General features: G+C 44.7%; 1 protein-coding gene across 4 annotated transcripts in view; it reads right to left on the bottom strand.

Moving 5' to 3' along the window:
* The window catches only part of LOC139472237 (BICD family-like cargo adapter 1), a 32,288-nt gene that overhangs the window by 11,704 nt on the left and 3,947 nt on the right, over nucleotides 1–16,637 (bottom strand). For all 4 annotated transcript variants that reach the window (XM_071254618.1, XM_071254617.1, XM_071254619.1 and 1 more), the window contains exons 2-11: nucleotides 14,285–14,583; nucleotides 11,019–11,234; nucleotides 10,427–10,543; nucleotides 9,897–10,043; nucleotides 9,052–9,237; nucleotides 7,842–8,033; nucleotides 6,459–6,647; nucleotides 4,641–4,856; nucleotides 2,744–2,833; nucleotides 317–450 (exon numbers count right to left, since the gene is read on the bottom strand). In XM_071254618.1, coding sequence (XP_071110719.1) covers nucleotides 317–450; nucleotides 2,744–2,833; nucleotides 4,641–4,856; nucleotides 6,459–6,647; nucleotides 7,842–8,033; nucleotides 9,052–9,237; nucleotides 9,897–10,043; nucleotides 10,427–10,543; nucleotides 11,019–11,234; nucleotides 14,285–14,542 — 1,745 coding nt within the window. In that variant the 5' untranslated portion in view covers nucleotides 14,543–14,583. The remainder of the gene's footprint in view (nucleotides 1–316; nucleotides 451–2,743; nucleotides 2,834–4,640; nucleotides 4,857–6,458; nucleotides 6,648–7,841; nucleotides 8,034–9,051; nucleotides 9,238–9,896; nucleotides 10,044–10,426; nucleotides 10,544–11,018; nucleotides 11,235–14,284; nucleotides 14,584–16,637) is intronic.

Genomic DNA, 16,637 nt, shown 5'->3' with positions numbered 1-16,637 from the left:
AATCCCCACAGGGAGACAACTAGGGGCACTGGGAGCATATTCTGTCTTTGAATCCCCACAGGGAGACAACTAGGGGCACTGGGAGCATATTCTGTCTTTGAATCCCCACAGGGAGACAACTAGGGGCATATTCTGTCTTGGAATCCCGACAGGGAGACAACTAGGGGCACTGGGAGTATGTTCTTTCTTGGAATCTCCACAAGGACAAGCATGCATTACCGGGGACATACATCAGAAGTTTAGCAATGAAACATATACAGAACGACAAAAGAGTGATAGACACTGTAGCCCCATGTGAGGAAGTGGGTGCCCCTACTTCTCCATGGCGAGGTCTCGGTCCTTCCTGGTCTGTTGCAGGATGTTGTCCTTGGAGATGTCGCCCATCATGGAGTCCTGCAGCTGATCCCGCTCACGCTGCAGCTGTACCAGGCGGTCCTGCTGCTCCTGCAGCTGTAAAGAAGTACAACTGCAGTTAGTGGCCATGACAACACATCCGTAACCAGTGACAATAGGCATGAATCATGATTCTGCTGTTCCTGCAGGAGCAAGCCAATAAATACGCCTACTGTTAGATGCTATGACAACACATTCATAACTTTAGTAAGCATTAAGGCCTTCACACAGGAATTGCAATCCAAAAGCCAACATTGGTATCAACAACAATCCTGTTGTATACTGGAGTACTTTGAACAGTCAGTGTCCAGCAGCGGTCGATTTAACTGCTAGCCTGTTGTCTTGTGTCAGGTAAATTACAAAGGGCTTGCTGAAACGTAAAGTAGAAGCCCATCTGTCAGAATTTCACCACTTCTCTGTGTATTTTTAATTTTTTTAACTGAATCATTTTGGCAGAATGACAACCCGCCACCACTTTGTATTGTTGTGTACAACAACTTCTTTATTTGCTCTTAAATCACCATGGAATGAGGCAAATGGAAGCCAAGATTTAGTCTCAGAGTGCAGGAAAAAACATTTTACATGTACAAGCCAGGGGAAGCCAGGGGAAGACTAGCACCAGCTCATCATGCACACACATAGGAAGGTTAGCATGGTTAGATTGAAGAAACTAAACTTGGCATGCTTCACAACACTGCCGATACGTTACATAAAATGGAATACATGCACCTAAATATTACAGCCTTTTATAAATGGTTGTGATTCTCATAACAGGATGGTGCCAAGTAACAACACCGACAATGTTGTCCAAGTGACATGTCCTTTACCCAATCATGCTTACACAGTGAACATATTTTAAAATTACACTGAAATAAGACCATATTTCTCCATGCACATGTGACTAAGTCGTGACAATTTGACCTTCATGTTTCATGCACCACAACGTCCTTGACCTGAACACACACACGGGAGACATGCAGCGTGGAGGTTACTGACTGTAGGGGTCAGTAGGGGTCAGTAGGGACAGGAGGCGTCAGTCCACCACAATGAAGATGATGACGATGACCATGATGACTGTCATGATGATGGGCTACTAGCAACATACTGAAAGCAGCAGTGTACCTACAAGTGTACAAGCCTGGCAATAGGAGCACCAATACTACAGCCCTGGGTGTACAAAACAACAGCGCTACGACTGTTGTAAGTCTATGTTAGGGTATGGGAGTAACAACAACCTTAGCGCTAAAATCGCCTTATACAACAGCAACCTGTACAGAGTTGCTAACCAGTGTCAGTTCAAGCTAGTCACATGTCCAAAGTCCAAGAAACCTGAAATCCTAGCTAGTTTTACTTTTCTACTGACTATACCTGCTTTCTAAGCATACTTCCACAAACAAACTCAAACAGGAAAACTGGGTGTCCAAGCCTCCAGATACTATTCTGCATGTACTTGACAGTGTTAAATACTCCCATCTTGAAGAATGGAACATGAGGATATTACTCATCAATGTATCTGCTGTGTTTTGAGAAAACCTTCAACTGTTGGGAACATTAGATTTACTCATGTCAATTAGCAGGATAAACACATCCAACTTACTTCCCTATTTTACAGATTGTCTGGATGAATATGCCAGGAGAGAAGAGGCCAACTATACAAATAAGTGTGTGTTAAAAAAAGATAAATTTCAGACACAGCATTGTCATAATGTCTGGCATGACTTAGGACAGGCTTGTGTGACTAACTACCTGGGCCCTGTTCCACAAAGCGAGCTTAGCACTTGTCACTACCATACTTTAACATACACTTATGATGATCATAGAGCTAAGCTGAGACCATTGTCACTACCATACTTTAATATACACTTACAATAATCGTAGCGCGAAGACAATCATAACTCCCACACTTTAAACTACACTTATGACGATCGTAGTGCCAAGACCATCGTAACTCCCACACGTTTACATACACTTACAACAATCGTAGTGCCAAGACCATCGTAACTCCCACACGTTTACATACACTTACATCAATCGTAGTGCTAAGACCATTGTCATTCCGATACTTTACCGTAGACTTACAACAACCGTAGCACTTACACAATCATATCTCCCATAGTTTAACATTAACTGATAACAATCGTAGCACTAAGATCATTTTGTGCAAAGGGTGCATGGTTAAGCAACTCCGACAAACAGGAAACACTTAATACTGAGCTGCTTCAAGAACACATCTACAGCGGCAACAAAATGGATTAGCAGCAATGTGAGCGGGATGCTATTGAATGAGGAAAGCTGTTAGGTTAGCGGCAGTGTTAGGAAGATGAAAGAACGCTGTCGGCGTCGGACATACCAGGTAACAGACCATCAGCGGAGCCAGTTTGATCTTTAACTTGGCCATCCATGGGAAGCAGCAGTGAGCCAGCATGGCCCCCGGGTGATACTTCAACACAAAGACGACCCAAACAATTAAACTTACTCCCTGCTTGGAAAAAATAATAAAGATTTGATGGCAACTTTAATGTGTCTCACCTCTTGTATTGCCTTATGGACTGAAAGGCTGCGTACATCCAGGCTAATGATGTGAATCCACACCGGGAACATAGTGACACACACACACATTTCACTGCTAGTAGAGCTAAGTACTGCCTTGTATCTTGCAATACAATATGTATCACGATACACCTCTGGACTCATTCATTTACTAATTATTATCTCAAAAACAAAAACTTGTTAATGAAAAAAACAACAAGAACAAAACAGTTTTTTAATATGCATCCCCCTTGTCCTCTATCATCCCGTCCTCGTGTTACGCCATGCTTACAAGTTGAGTGATGCTACTCCTTCCATTAAGGTAAGAAACTGTATCAGTTTCTGTTCTATTTGAAGCGTATCATGATCTCACAAACTGACGATTCAAATAGTGTCTGTACCTTAGTATCGATGATATCGTAGGTATTGGTGAATTATTACAGCCCTAACTGCTAGGGTGCAGTCATACAGATGCTCATTGTCATACGTCAGGGGTTTGTATTCACCACGTTAACACACAGTGGATACATAGAGCCGATGTGCAATGTAGCAGGGAGGCATCAAGAGTAGAACTCCGGGACGACAAATAAGCCTAACTCTGTGGATTAACCTTGAACGACCTTGCTGTTGTAGAGAAGATGGCTGCAAGGCTGACAAAAGCTGTAGGAAGAATATTGCCATTTGTGCGATGACCTGTGTTCATGCACGTAGTAGGGGTCATCTGGCTTCTGTGAGTTACCAACAACCTCATTTTCAATAGTTAACTGAATAGACACGTCATTGCCACACTGCACGGGGACTTATGTATTCACTGGGCATGAAGCAGCGTCTACAACACCTGTCAAGTATAGACGATGGTCACCTGGGAGGTAATATGAAAGTGAGTGAGTTTGATATACCGCCATTTTTAACAGTATTTTAGTTATTTCACTACGTGTCAGCTTGGCGTGGGAGGAAAGCCTGAATTGATACAGGTATCAGACGTTTACTGTTTTAGTGAAACCCACAAGAACTGGATGTTGCTGAGTAACTTAGAAAAATAGTCAGAGCGAACCAAGATTTGAGCCCATGATCATAGGATTCTGGCATGACTAAGGGACACAACTCTGCACATACAACTGCAGGACCTACTGTTTCAGCAGAGTATACGATAGGATACTTGACTACCATGTCATTGTACCCCTCCTTCAAACACTAGTTGGTGTCAAGCATGTGAACCACACTGGAAGTCCTTGGCTGGGTCACCTACATTATTGATTACATTGTCATTATATCAAGAGATGAGAAAACGTACACAAAAACAATGTTAGTTAAGAAAGGAGTACATACAACCACTAGGATCATGCTCCAGTGACTCTCTACTACTGCAGAGAACAAGATGCTGATAATATGCACGCATTATGGAGTCTATATGTCTACTGTCTATACACAAGAACAGGTAGATATACAGGTTACAAAGTCGAGCAGTGTTAGAAATTATGGTGTCTAGGGTCCTTGACCTTTACTGCCTTTTTTGTGGGAAAGTTGAAATTAAAATTTGCATAGACAATGTTAAAGCTATATAATCATGTAAACAAGTCATTACTTTTTTGTCAAGCTTTTGTATTTAAAAGATTATTAAGATTCGGGGCTATGACAAGCAGTCAAACACCCCTTGACTCTCGAGCTTAATTTGTAACACTGGGGGCAGTACGTGGACAAACACAGTCGATGACTACCTTCTGGGCCATGGCAGCAAACTCCGCACTCTTCTGCATGAGCTGCGCATCTCGAGTGGCACACTCCTGCTGCACCTTGTTCAGGTCACGCTGCGCCGTCATCAGCTCCACGTGAAGGTCGCTGATAGACTTTTCCATGCAGTCCATGGATAGCGATGACACCATAGACGCTGACGCCGATGCTGTGGCTCCCCCATAGGAATAGTCACTTTGTTCCTGGAACAATCAAATTCATACACTGAGATGGTGACGGGAGGTAATAAAATGGCCGAAATAAAGTTGCTGTCAATATTATTGCACTAGTATAGTGGCATACACACACTGTACACACATAGTACACACTACACACGCTGTACATATGTTGTACACGCACTGTACATGTGCTGCACACACACTGTACACAAACTTCACACTGTACACACACTACACACGCTGTACACTTCACACACTACACATGCTGTACACCTCACACTGTACACATTACACACGCTGTACACTTCACACACTACACTTCACACACAACACACGCTGTACACCTCACACTGTACACACACTACACACGCTGTACACTTCACACACAACACATGCTGTACACCTCACACTGTACACATTACACATGCTGTACACTTCACACACTACACACCTCACACTGTACACACACTACACACGCTGTACACTTCACACACTGTACACACTGAACACTTCACACTGTACACACAAAGTACACACTTCACACACGCTGTACACTTCACACACGCTGTACACTTCACACAAAGTACACACACTACACATGCTGTACACCTCACACACTGTACACACACTACAAACACGCTGTACACTTCACACACTTCACATGCTGTACACTTCACATGCTGTACACTTCACACGCTGTACACTTCACACACTACACACGCTGTACACCTCACATGCTGTACACTTCACACACTACACACGCTGTACGCTTCACACGCTGTACGCTTCACACACTGTACACACACACTACACACGCTGTACACTTTACACACACTACACTTCACACACTACACACACTGTACACACACACTACACACGCTGTACACTTCACACACTGTACACTTCACACGCTGTACTCTTCACACGCTGTACACTTCACACACTGTACACTTCACACACTGTACACTTCACACAATACACGCTGTACACTTCACACACTGTACACACACTACACACATGCTGCACACACTGTACACATGCTGCACATACTGTACACATGCCGTACACACACTACACATGCTTTACACACACTACACATGCTGTACACACACTACGCACGCTGTATATGCTGTGCACATGCTTCACACACACTACACATGCTGTACACACACTACGCACGCTGTATATGCTGTGCACATGCTTTACACACACTACACATGCTGTACACACACTACGCACGCTGTATATGCTGTGCACATGCTTCACACACACTGTACATGCCCTGTACACACACTTCACACACGCTGTACACGTCCTGTACACACTGTACACGCCCTGTACACACACTGTACAGGCCCTGTACACATGCCGTGTACACACTGTACATATGCTGTACACGCCCTGTACATACACTTCACACACACTGTACACACTACACACCCTGTACACGCCCTGTACACACGCTGTACAAACACTTCACACACACTGTACACACAATTCACAGACAATGTACATGCCCTGTACACACACTTTACACATGCGCTGAACACACTGTACACACACTTCACACACACTGTACACGCCCTGTACACACACTGTACACACACTGTACATCACGCCACCCACCATATGCATGCTCATCATGTCCTGCATCAGCTGCTGTAGATCATGTAGACAGTCACCCAGTTTGCCGGCCTGTCCTCCGTGGGCCCCAGCATCCTCATCTGAGGAGTCATTGGAACAGGTGCTCTCCCCCTTGATGACTCTCAGCATCTTCTGTAGCTGCTTGTACGTCCCAATCACCTCGGTGCGCAGCTGGAGACAACACCACCAGTGAGAAACACTACCCATGACAACATCTTTTCTCTTCAAGTGTGAAAAGCAAGGCTTGTAAAATACCTGTATTCTTGACACCGCAACAAACTACTAATTATAAGAACAGCCGATTTTCTCATAGGACTGTATACTTCTTTTGAGTCGCATATATCTAAAACTCAATGTTAAAATCTCAAAAACCATGTCATACATTCAAAGTTAAGTTTATTGCACTTATATAGCGATGTGCATACATGTGTGTGTGTGTGTGTGTGGCTGCTTGTACTAGACCAGACTGATGCTGATTTATAGTGCTAGGCCACTGAGATACCATGCCGCAGTTTAACATGTTTATCCCACTCAGACACAGTATACTGACTACGAGCCGACCAATCCTTGCTTTTAACCCCTTAATGCCGAGCTCCACAGTACAATCTTTTAACGTCTTTTGGTAAGACGCGGTCGGGGATCGAACCCAACCTACCACTCTCCGGGCGGACGCTCTACCACTAGACCACGGAGGCGGTCAGTGACCTATCATGATCATGTCTTTGAATGTCATTAAGAAGTGATCCACACAAGGAAGAGAATTTATGGATGCCATCATCATCATCATCATCATCATGCCTTGTGCATGGGACATTAAATGTTAATCTAGTGTATAATCACTTTTCCCTGTACCCACTCTCCCATAACAACTGTCATGTCAATCGATGCGCTGTGTAATGTCAATCATGTCAATCAAGGGGGAAACAGTCTCCCACTGAGGTCTTCCACACCACACACAATCAGTCCTGGACAACAGTCCAATTGGGGGGAGTCACTGAGTGTTGGTTTAACACCAATTTCAAATGTTTCACGTTTATATCATCACATGTCAGCATCCTGTGGGAGGACAGCCTTAGATCTTAGAGCTTTACCACTTTGATGAAACCCAAGAGCATGAGTTATTGCTGACAAAGCTAGAAACACAATCTGTATGAACAAAGAATCGAACAAACAAATGAAGGCCTTTTTCCAAACTAATTTCAACCTTTTTCAGGCAACCTCAAATTTTCAAATGCGATTTTCTCAAAATCAGTCTTTTGTTAGTTATCACTATCTTCCCCTGAGGCTATGGCACATCAAAGGGAGGTAACTCTAGACAGGGAATGGCAGCAGCTGAGGAAGAACAGATATGAAAGGGAGGATCACCTCTGTCTCCTCCTCTCTGCTGGATGAGGTGGCCGTGGCCTCCTGGAACTCTGTTAGGAAGCTGCTCTCGTTCGATATCGTGGAGTTGGCCAGCATCGCCATCTCGAACTGGTCGTCATCATCATCACACTCATAGTCGTCTTCATCCAGCATCTCTGCCGACATGCTGCGGTGCCATGGGTTGAGAGGGTGCTGAAGTGTAACGACATTCATACCATCAGTACTGGCAGTATACAATACCAAGGAGAAGACAAGTGTTTTGTACGGCTGGATGTGATCACTCCATGACCTCATAAATGTGTTTAATAGTATTCATAGGCATCAAAGAGAGAGGTGAAAAGGTTTAAGAAATGGTGCCACAACACCAACACGATGGACCCAGCTACGTCCTTGAGGTGCCAAACCAATGGCAAGGTGGCCCCACCCATGTCCAAGGTGTGCCCCAACACAGGCAAGATGGACCCACCCACATCCTAGGGGTGCCATGACACTGGCACAACGGACCCACCCACATCCTAGGGGTGCTACACCTCTGGCAAGATGGACCCACCCACATACTAGGGGTGTCATGACACTGGTACGATAGACCCACCCACATGCTAGGGGTGCTACACCCCTGGCAAGATGGACCCACCCACATCCTAGGGGTGCTACACCTCTGGCAAGATGGACCCACCCACTCGTGGGTGCTACACCTCTGGCAATATCGACCCACCCACATACTAGGGGTGCTACACCTCTGGCAAGATGGACCCACCCACATCCTAGGAGAGGTGCTACACCTCTGGCAATATCGACTAACCCACTTACTATGGATGCTACACCTCTGGCAAGATGGACCCACCCACATCCTAGGGGTGCTACACCTCTGGCAAGATGGACCCACCCACATTCTAGGGGTGCTACACTTATGGCAAGATGGACCCACCCATATCCTAGGAGGGGTACTACACCTCTGGCAATGTGGACCCACCCACATCCTAGGAGGGGTGCTACACCTCTGGCAAGATGGACCCACCTACATCCTAGGGGTGCTACACTTCTGACAAGATGGATCCACCCACATCCTAGGGGTGCCAGTCACCTGCAAGATGGACCCACACACATACTTGTAGAGCTACACCACGAGCAAGATGGACCCACCCATGTCCATTGGGTGCCACAACAAAGGCAAGGTAGACCCACCCACATCCTGGCAGCACCTACTTACATCTTCCCGCATCTCGCTGTGTAGGGAATTCTCAAAGCCGGGCGACATGGCGGTGAGCTCGCTGAACAGGTTCATGGAGGGCCCGGTGGAGCTGGACTGACTCTGCTGAGACAAATGTTCCACCTGTGCCTGGAGCTGGGCGTTGGCCTCCTGGAGCTCGATCACCTCCCGCTGCTGCTGGTGGAGCTAGAACAGGGACAAGATGGTGGTGTAGCTGCAGCAGTAGACATTCAGTTTTTGAAGAACCGTCCGGTACCTTATTTCACTAGTCCTCAGAGTTTGTACCTAGACTTTCTGGACCACACTACTCTGCACCACTGTGCAGGAAGACAATGCTCTGAAATACTTGGATCATGGTGCTTGAGACACTATTGTCCTCACTGGAGATGTCAAATAGTCGGCACACTGATCCGTCTTGTTACCCTATCTTTAATTTTCATCAGCGAGAAGTGACCCGTGAAGATCGGTGACAGACTAGGTCTTCAGTAACCCATGCTTGCCGTAAAAGGCGACTATGCTTGTAGTAAGAGGTGACTAACGGGATCGGGTGGTCAGACTCGCTGACTTGGTTGATGCATGTCTTCGATCCCAATTGCGTGGATCAATGCTCATGATGTCAATGACTGGATTGTCTGGTCCAGACTCAATTATTTACAGATTGCCGTCATATAGCTGAAATATTGCTGAGTGCGGCGTTAAACAACAAACAGTGATAAGTTATAAATAGCAACAATTTTAGCAATCATTTGGATAACAGCAAATTAAGCTAAATAGACATAGATCAAATTCAGACTGTTAAGTGAAATACCAAAAGGGATGACACCTGTCGGCATTCGCCATCTTACCTGTTGGTCCTTCTCCTGCTTCTGTCTCTCCAGCATCATGATGCGGTCGTGGGACTCCTCCAGACTACAGGCCAGGGCGTCACGCTCTTCGGTCAGCATCCCGATCCGCTTCTCAACCTCATGGCATTTCTCCTGGATTTGGTTTTTCTGTGACATCACAAACACAAAACCGGTGTCAGCAGCTCATTTGACATGCTTAAATTATCTTTGTATTTAAAGACTAAACTCTGCATTAGTTGAAATAAACACATTACAAAGGTTGTTAATATGTGGATACAAAACTGTCATCTGCTTTTGGGAATGACTTTACAGCGGCCATCTTTGTTTGCCTAGGTTAGCAGTTGAGTGTCCACATGTGTGTGTGCAGCAGGTGTATTGTGTTGGCTAATGAATACAAAGGTATACAAAGAACCTGTGTCTGTCTATTTTGACAAATGTAACACTGTATTATTTCCAGAAATGGACATACCCACGGTACATAATTCAATGATACTCACATCGGCGAAGTTGCTCGACCTGAGTGTACTCACCTCTTCCCGGAGAATCTCCAGGTGGATGACGTGTTCGTGCATCGACGTCCGTTTCGACATCATCTGCTCCCTCAGAGTCTGCACCTCCTCCCCCAACTCCTCCTCACGGTGCGCAGACTGTTACCATGGAAACAACAGTTAGCTGAGTGAGTGAGTTGGGTTTAAGCAGATATTAAATTTCCAGTTATATCATGGCGTGTCAGGTTAACGTGGGAGGAAAGCCCAAAGTTATGCAGGTCTCAGACGCTTACCACAACAGTTAGTAATAGACCCACTTGTAATACTCTCACATAACTGATTTAAATTGCAATTGTTCTATATCATGTATGTATAAGCAACTTTTTACAATCTCAACATTTGAATGAACCTTTTCTGCCATTCTCAGATTGTATGAGGCCAAGTTGTTTCAAATATCCAGTGTTTCGCCTAAAGTGTTGGACACCTGACATTGTCACAAGCTGACAGTGGTGTCTGACGTTTGTCTTGAATGTCAAAGAGTATTATTAGTACACATAAACAGTGAAAAATCTATTGGATCATCAAACACAACTTCAGGACCTTGTAACACCTTATAGCTGTTCCTGACCACTACCTGTTTGAGCTGTTCGTTGAGTCTCTCATTCTGCTGCTTGAGGCTGCGGATAGTCTGTGAGCGCTCCCTGTCACCCGTCAGCTCCTGCTGCTTGCTGGACTGCAGCTCGTGGCGCAGGTAGCCGATGTCATACTGCAGCTCCTTCACAGTGTTCTCATACTCTGCCTCGATCTTCTCAAGACGCAGATGCAGCTCATGCCGTTCCTGCTCCAGTTCCTGCACAGAGTGAGTGAGTGGATGTGAGTGACTGTGGGAGGGTGAGTGAGCGAGTGAATGTGAGTGACTGTGTAGGAGGGTGAGAGTGAGGTTGACTGTGTGGGTAGGTGAGTGAGAGTGACTGTGTGGGTAGGTGAGTGAGTGGGACTGTGTGGGAGGATGAGTGAGTGAGATTGTCTGTGTAGGAGGGTGAGTGAGTGAGATTGACTGTGTGGGAGGGTGAGTGAGGTTGACTGTGTAGGAGGGTGAGTGAGTGAGTGAGGTTGACTGTGTGGGACTGTGTAGGAGGGTGAGTGGGGTTGACTGTGTGGGAGGGTGAGTGAGAGTGACTGTGTAGGAGGATGAGTGAGTGAGGTTGACTGTGTGGGAGGATGAGTGAGGTTGACTGTGTGGGTAGGTGAGTGAGAGTGACTGTGTGGGAGGGTGAGTGAGAGTGACTGTGTGGGAGGATGAGTGAGTGAGGTTGACTGTGTGGGAGGGTGAGTGAGGTTGACTGTGTGGGTAGGTGAGTAGAGTGACTGTGTGGGAGGGTGAGTGAGAGTGACTGTGTAGGAGGATGAATGAGTGAGGTTGACTGTGTGGGAGGGTGAGTGACGTTGACTGTGTGGGTAAGTGAGTGAGGTTGTCTGTGTAGGCGGGTGAGTGAGAGTGACTGTGTAGGAGGATGAATGAGTGAGGTTGACTGTGTGGGAGGGTGAGTGACGTTGACTGTGTGGGTAGGTGAGTGAGGTTGTCTGTGTAGGCGGGTGAGTGAGTGAGATTGACTGTGTAGGAGGGTCAGTGTGGTTGACTGTGCGGGTGGGTGAGTGCGAGTGACTGTGGGAGGATGAGTGAGTGAGGTTGACTGTGTAGGAGGGTGAGTGAGTGGGACTGTGTGGGAGGTCGAGTGAGGTTGACTGTGTAGGAGGGTGAGTGAGGTTGACTGTGTGGGAGGGTGAGTGAGAGTGACTGTATGGGAGGATGAGTGAGTGAGGTTGAGTGTGTAGGAGGGTGAGTGAGAGTGACTGTGGGAGGGTGAGTGGGGTTGACTGTGTTGGAGGATGAGTGAGGTTGACTGTGTAGGAGGTGAGTGAGGTTGACTGTGTAGGAGGGTGAGTGAGGTTGACTGTGTGGGTGGGTGAGTGCGAGTGACTGTGGGAGGATGAGTGAGTGAGGTTGACTGTGTAGGAGGGTGAGTGAGTGGGACTGTGTGGGAGGTCGAGTGAGGTTGACTGTGTAGGAGGGTGAGTGAGGTTGACTGTGTAGGAGGGTGAGTGAGGTTGACTGTGTGGGAGGGTGAGTGACGTTGACTGTGTGGGTAGGTGAGTGAGGTTGTCTGTGTAGGCGGGTGAGTGAGTGAGATTGACTGTGTGGGAGGGTGAGTGAGGTTGACTGTGTGTGTGTGTGTGGGGGGGGGGGGGTGAGTGAGAGTGACTGTATGGGAGGATGAGTGAGTTAGGTTGACTGTGTGGGAGGATGAGTGAGTGGGACTGTGTAGGAGGATGAGTGAGCGAGGTTGACTGTGTAGGAGGGTGAGTGAGTGGGACTGTGTGGGAGGATGAGTGAGTAGGACTGTGTGGGGGGATGAGTGAGTGGGACTGTGTAGGAGGATGAGCGAGTGAGAGGGACTGTGTGGGAGGGTGAGTGAGGTTGACTGTGTGGGAGGCCGAGTGTGAGTGACTGTGGGGGAGGGTGAGTGAGGTTGACTAGGCGGGGGTGGAAATTTGCCATTTCCCGACCTTCGGGGCAAGTAGAAATACGAGGTCGGGCAACAAAATCACTTACTTTAACTTGTCCGGAGGCAAGTAATATTGGAAATTACTATCACTGTCTACATGTCTAACTACTGGTAAAATTGGACAATAAATTAGCTGAGAGAAATTTTGTAATCGCGCTTTCGTAACATCACCTGTTTTTTTCCGTAGTTATAACAAGCGATTTCATTGGATTAAAATTGGTTTCTAATGACGCTTTCTTGCCGAAATCTGCTACAATTTTCATGATTGGTCAATTTTGAGCACGTGACCTCCGGCAGCCAATCAAATTACAGCTGTGATACCGAGCTCGTGTTTGATAAATTTCAGAAGTTGGCGAAAGATTTTTGTTAAATCGAGTTATTCTGAACGTTTTAAGCAGGAAATCACGATATATATTAAACATATGGAACTTCGTGAATGTATCGTGCTAGGTTACGAGCTGTGCCAAAGATTTTTCATGCATATATTTTTGCTTGAAACATCGTGTCCGAGCCGAGAATTCAAGGCGACGAAAGCCGAGATGTCATTTGACTTACATTACACGCGATCGCCTGAAACGATGGAAATAATAACTTAGATGTAAGTTTGATTACTTTTAGATATATTTTTGTTGATTTTATTTATCACTTTGTATAATATATTTAAAGATTTGCTTTTATTTTTGCTCTTTGACACGTTCGATGAGGACCCGTTGTCGAAATGTGTGTCCGAGAATTTTATTTTCAATAACATCGCGGGAAATAGTGAATAAATTTTTAATTTATCGATAAAAAATGATAAATTGAAATGGAATACGTATTTCAGACATTGTGAAATGTGACAGATTTAATAAATGAATGATATTACAGGTAGATATAGGTCCATAAAAATATATACTATTTTGACGTGACTCAAGCTTGGCCGGAAAACCGGCCTACAGTGTCCGGGGACTCGATGCTTCTTGGCCGGAAAACCGGCCTACGGTGTTGAAAGAGATAAACACATATTGATGATTTGAAGTTTTATTTTGAAATTATTTGGGCAAGTGAAAATGAAATCAGGGCAAGTGAAAATTGGCTTTAAACTTGTCCGATGGCAAGTGAAGTTGTTTTTTTAATTTCCACCCCTGCTAGGAGGGTGAGTGAGGTTGACTGTGTGGGAGGGTGAGTGAGGTTGACTGTGTGGGAGGGTGAGTGAGTGAGGTTGACTGTGTGGGAGGGTAATTGAGTGAGTGAGTGAGTGAGCATGTTTATGTGATTTTTGTGAATGGATAGAAATGTTTCCAGCCTCGGGATAGCGGACAAGTAGCAGCTTTGAACACTGAATGTCACATACCTCTATCTTTGAGGAGTACTCTTCCAGTAGCTGTTCATTCCTGGTCGAGAGTTCGAGATTTTTGTCCAGCAAAGCCTTCCCAAGCTCAGCTGCAAGGATCAGGTCTTGCTCTTTCTGAGCCAACTGAGCATATAGGTCGCCCTCACTGGGGGAATCCCCTTGGTAGGACGCCATGGACACAAGAGTTAGGAGATCGTCAAGTTCACAGAGTGCTGGAGTGGATCCCGAAGGAGACAAGTCTAGCTTGCATGCACACATGGCTCGCCCCTTGCGCTGGGGTGGGCACTGTCCTTACAATGCTGCAATGCCAAACTTCAAATTAGCAAATGACCATATATTTAGTGTTTAGTTAATAAAATATTTCCTGGTTGCCAATGTGTCTTAGAACATGAAAATTATGTGTCAATATACAAGGAACTCTCAACAAGCTCAACTTAAGACCTACTACATACATCACAGGTAGAAAAGCTACAAAAATGCATTTTTTAGGGTAAACATATCCTTTATACTTATCCTGACTCATGCTAATTACTTATGTCATCTCATTCCAAAAGTTAAGTGGAAACTCCTGTGCTGTGTCCCCAAGAAAAGAAAAAAAAAAAACAAACATCACAAGTGATGGATAGAGTGAACTGATATTTGATCCCCACAGGCCAAATACCACTAGTGATGGGTAGAGTGAACTGATATTTGATCCCCACAGGCCAAATACCACTAGTGATGGGTAGAGTGAACTGATACTTGATTTCTGACAAGCCAAATACCACTAGTGATGGGTAGAGTGAACTGATATTTGATTTCTGACAAGCCAAATACCACTAGTGATGGGTAGAGTGAACTGATATTTGATTTCTGACAAGCCAAATACCACTAGTGATGGGTAGAGTGAACTGATATTTGATTTCTGACAAGCCAAATACCACTAGTGATGGGTAGAGTGAACTGATATTTGATTTCCGACAAGCCAAATACCACTAGTGATGGGTAAAGTGAACTGATACTTGATTTCTGACAAGCCAAATACCACCAGTGATGGGTAGAGTGAACTGATACTTGATTTCTGACAAGCTAAATACCACTAGTGATGGGTAGAGTGAACTGATATTTGATTTCTGACAAGCCAAATACCACTAGTGATGGGTAGAGTGAACTGTTATTTGATCCTCCTATAAACCAAAATACCACTAATTACTGATTGGAAGAGTCAACTGAGAAATCCCATTCAGTGTCAGTTCGAGTCACTGACAATTGGCAATATTCAATCAAGGCCAATCCACATAATATGCAGTGACAATTCACCCTGAAATAAACATCAAACATAAAACATGAAAGTCGAAGCTGCAATTAAAGTTTGTTTTGTTTTATCCAATATGATATATCATAAATGCTGTACCATGACTCACTAAAAGTCATATTTGAGGCAGTTTGACTATTAAATGTCAACATAACGTTTTTCACAATTGAATTACAAGTTGCATAGGAAGTCCCTATGGTGACTGGTCAAATTGTTCCATACGTAAACAAAATATCCTGCATACCACCTGTACAAAAGTGCTACGCTTATAATTCTTATAATTTTAAGTATACTTAGTGGAAGCTGCAACTAAAATAACATGATATTGGAATATATTATTCCTGATAAAAAAATAATTTCAGATACAATTTCTTCCGACCACTGCATCAAAATTCTTTGAAGTTGTATCATTGGATACTTTTTAACTGAATCCCTGCTAGAATGGGAGGAAACGTGTGCACAGCTGATCGCTATTTCACGCTTAGTTTATGAGAAAATACACATGGTAATCTTAATCTCTGCATATAAAACAATGCCTGGGAGAGCAGGAAATACATTTTAAATTAACAAAAACTATTCTAATCTTATTTTAAACCCTGAAATGTACAACGTAGATCGTGTTAGGTAGGCAGAGCATGTATACTGTTTTGTATACTCCCTACGACTCGTTAAAAGTCATATTTCTTAGAGTCTGACTTATGTGTCAACAAAGTTTTCGCGATCGAGAGAGTGTGAGCCTCTACCGTGACTTGTGTGTTCAAATATAATATTACATCAAAGCTAGACCAAGCGAAGCTTCTAAAGTCAGCACTAGACCTACCTCGCATTACAAATTCTAAGAAATGTAGTCAACTGTCCATCATTCAATTTCCAAGAAGTGTTACTACGATCTATCAATGAAACAAACCTGGTTCTCATTGTTGTTGACATGCCTGACATCAAAGTGTATTAATCCCATTAGTTGACTGGTGTAACTGTATGCAAATTAGATTGCCATTCTGTTACATTAGCAAAATAGTAGCCAATGAATTATCGTAACATGATCTGAAAAGACTGCGC

Source organism: Haliotis cracherodii, unplaced genomic scaffold (genome assembly GCF_022045235.1).
Source record: "Haliotis cracherodii isolate W230 unplaced genomic scaffold, xgHalCrac1.p SCAF_24, whole genome shotgun sequence".
NCBI lineage: Eukaryota > Metazoa > Mollusca > Gastropoda > Lepetellida > Haliotidae > Haliotis > Haliotis cracherodii.
The sequence above is the reverse complement of the archived record's forward strand: the minus strand, read 5'-3'. Positions and strand labels throughout refer to the sequence as shown.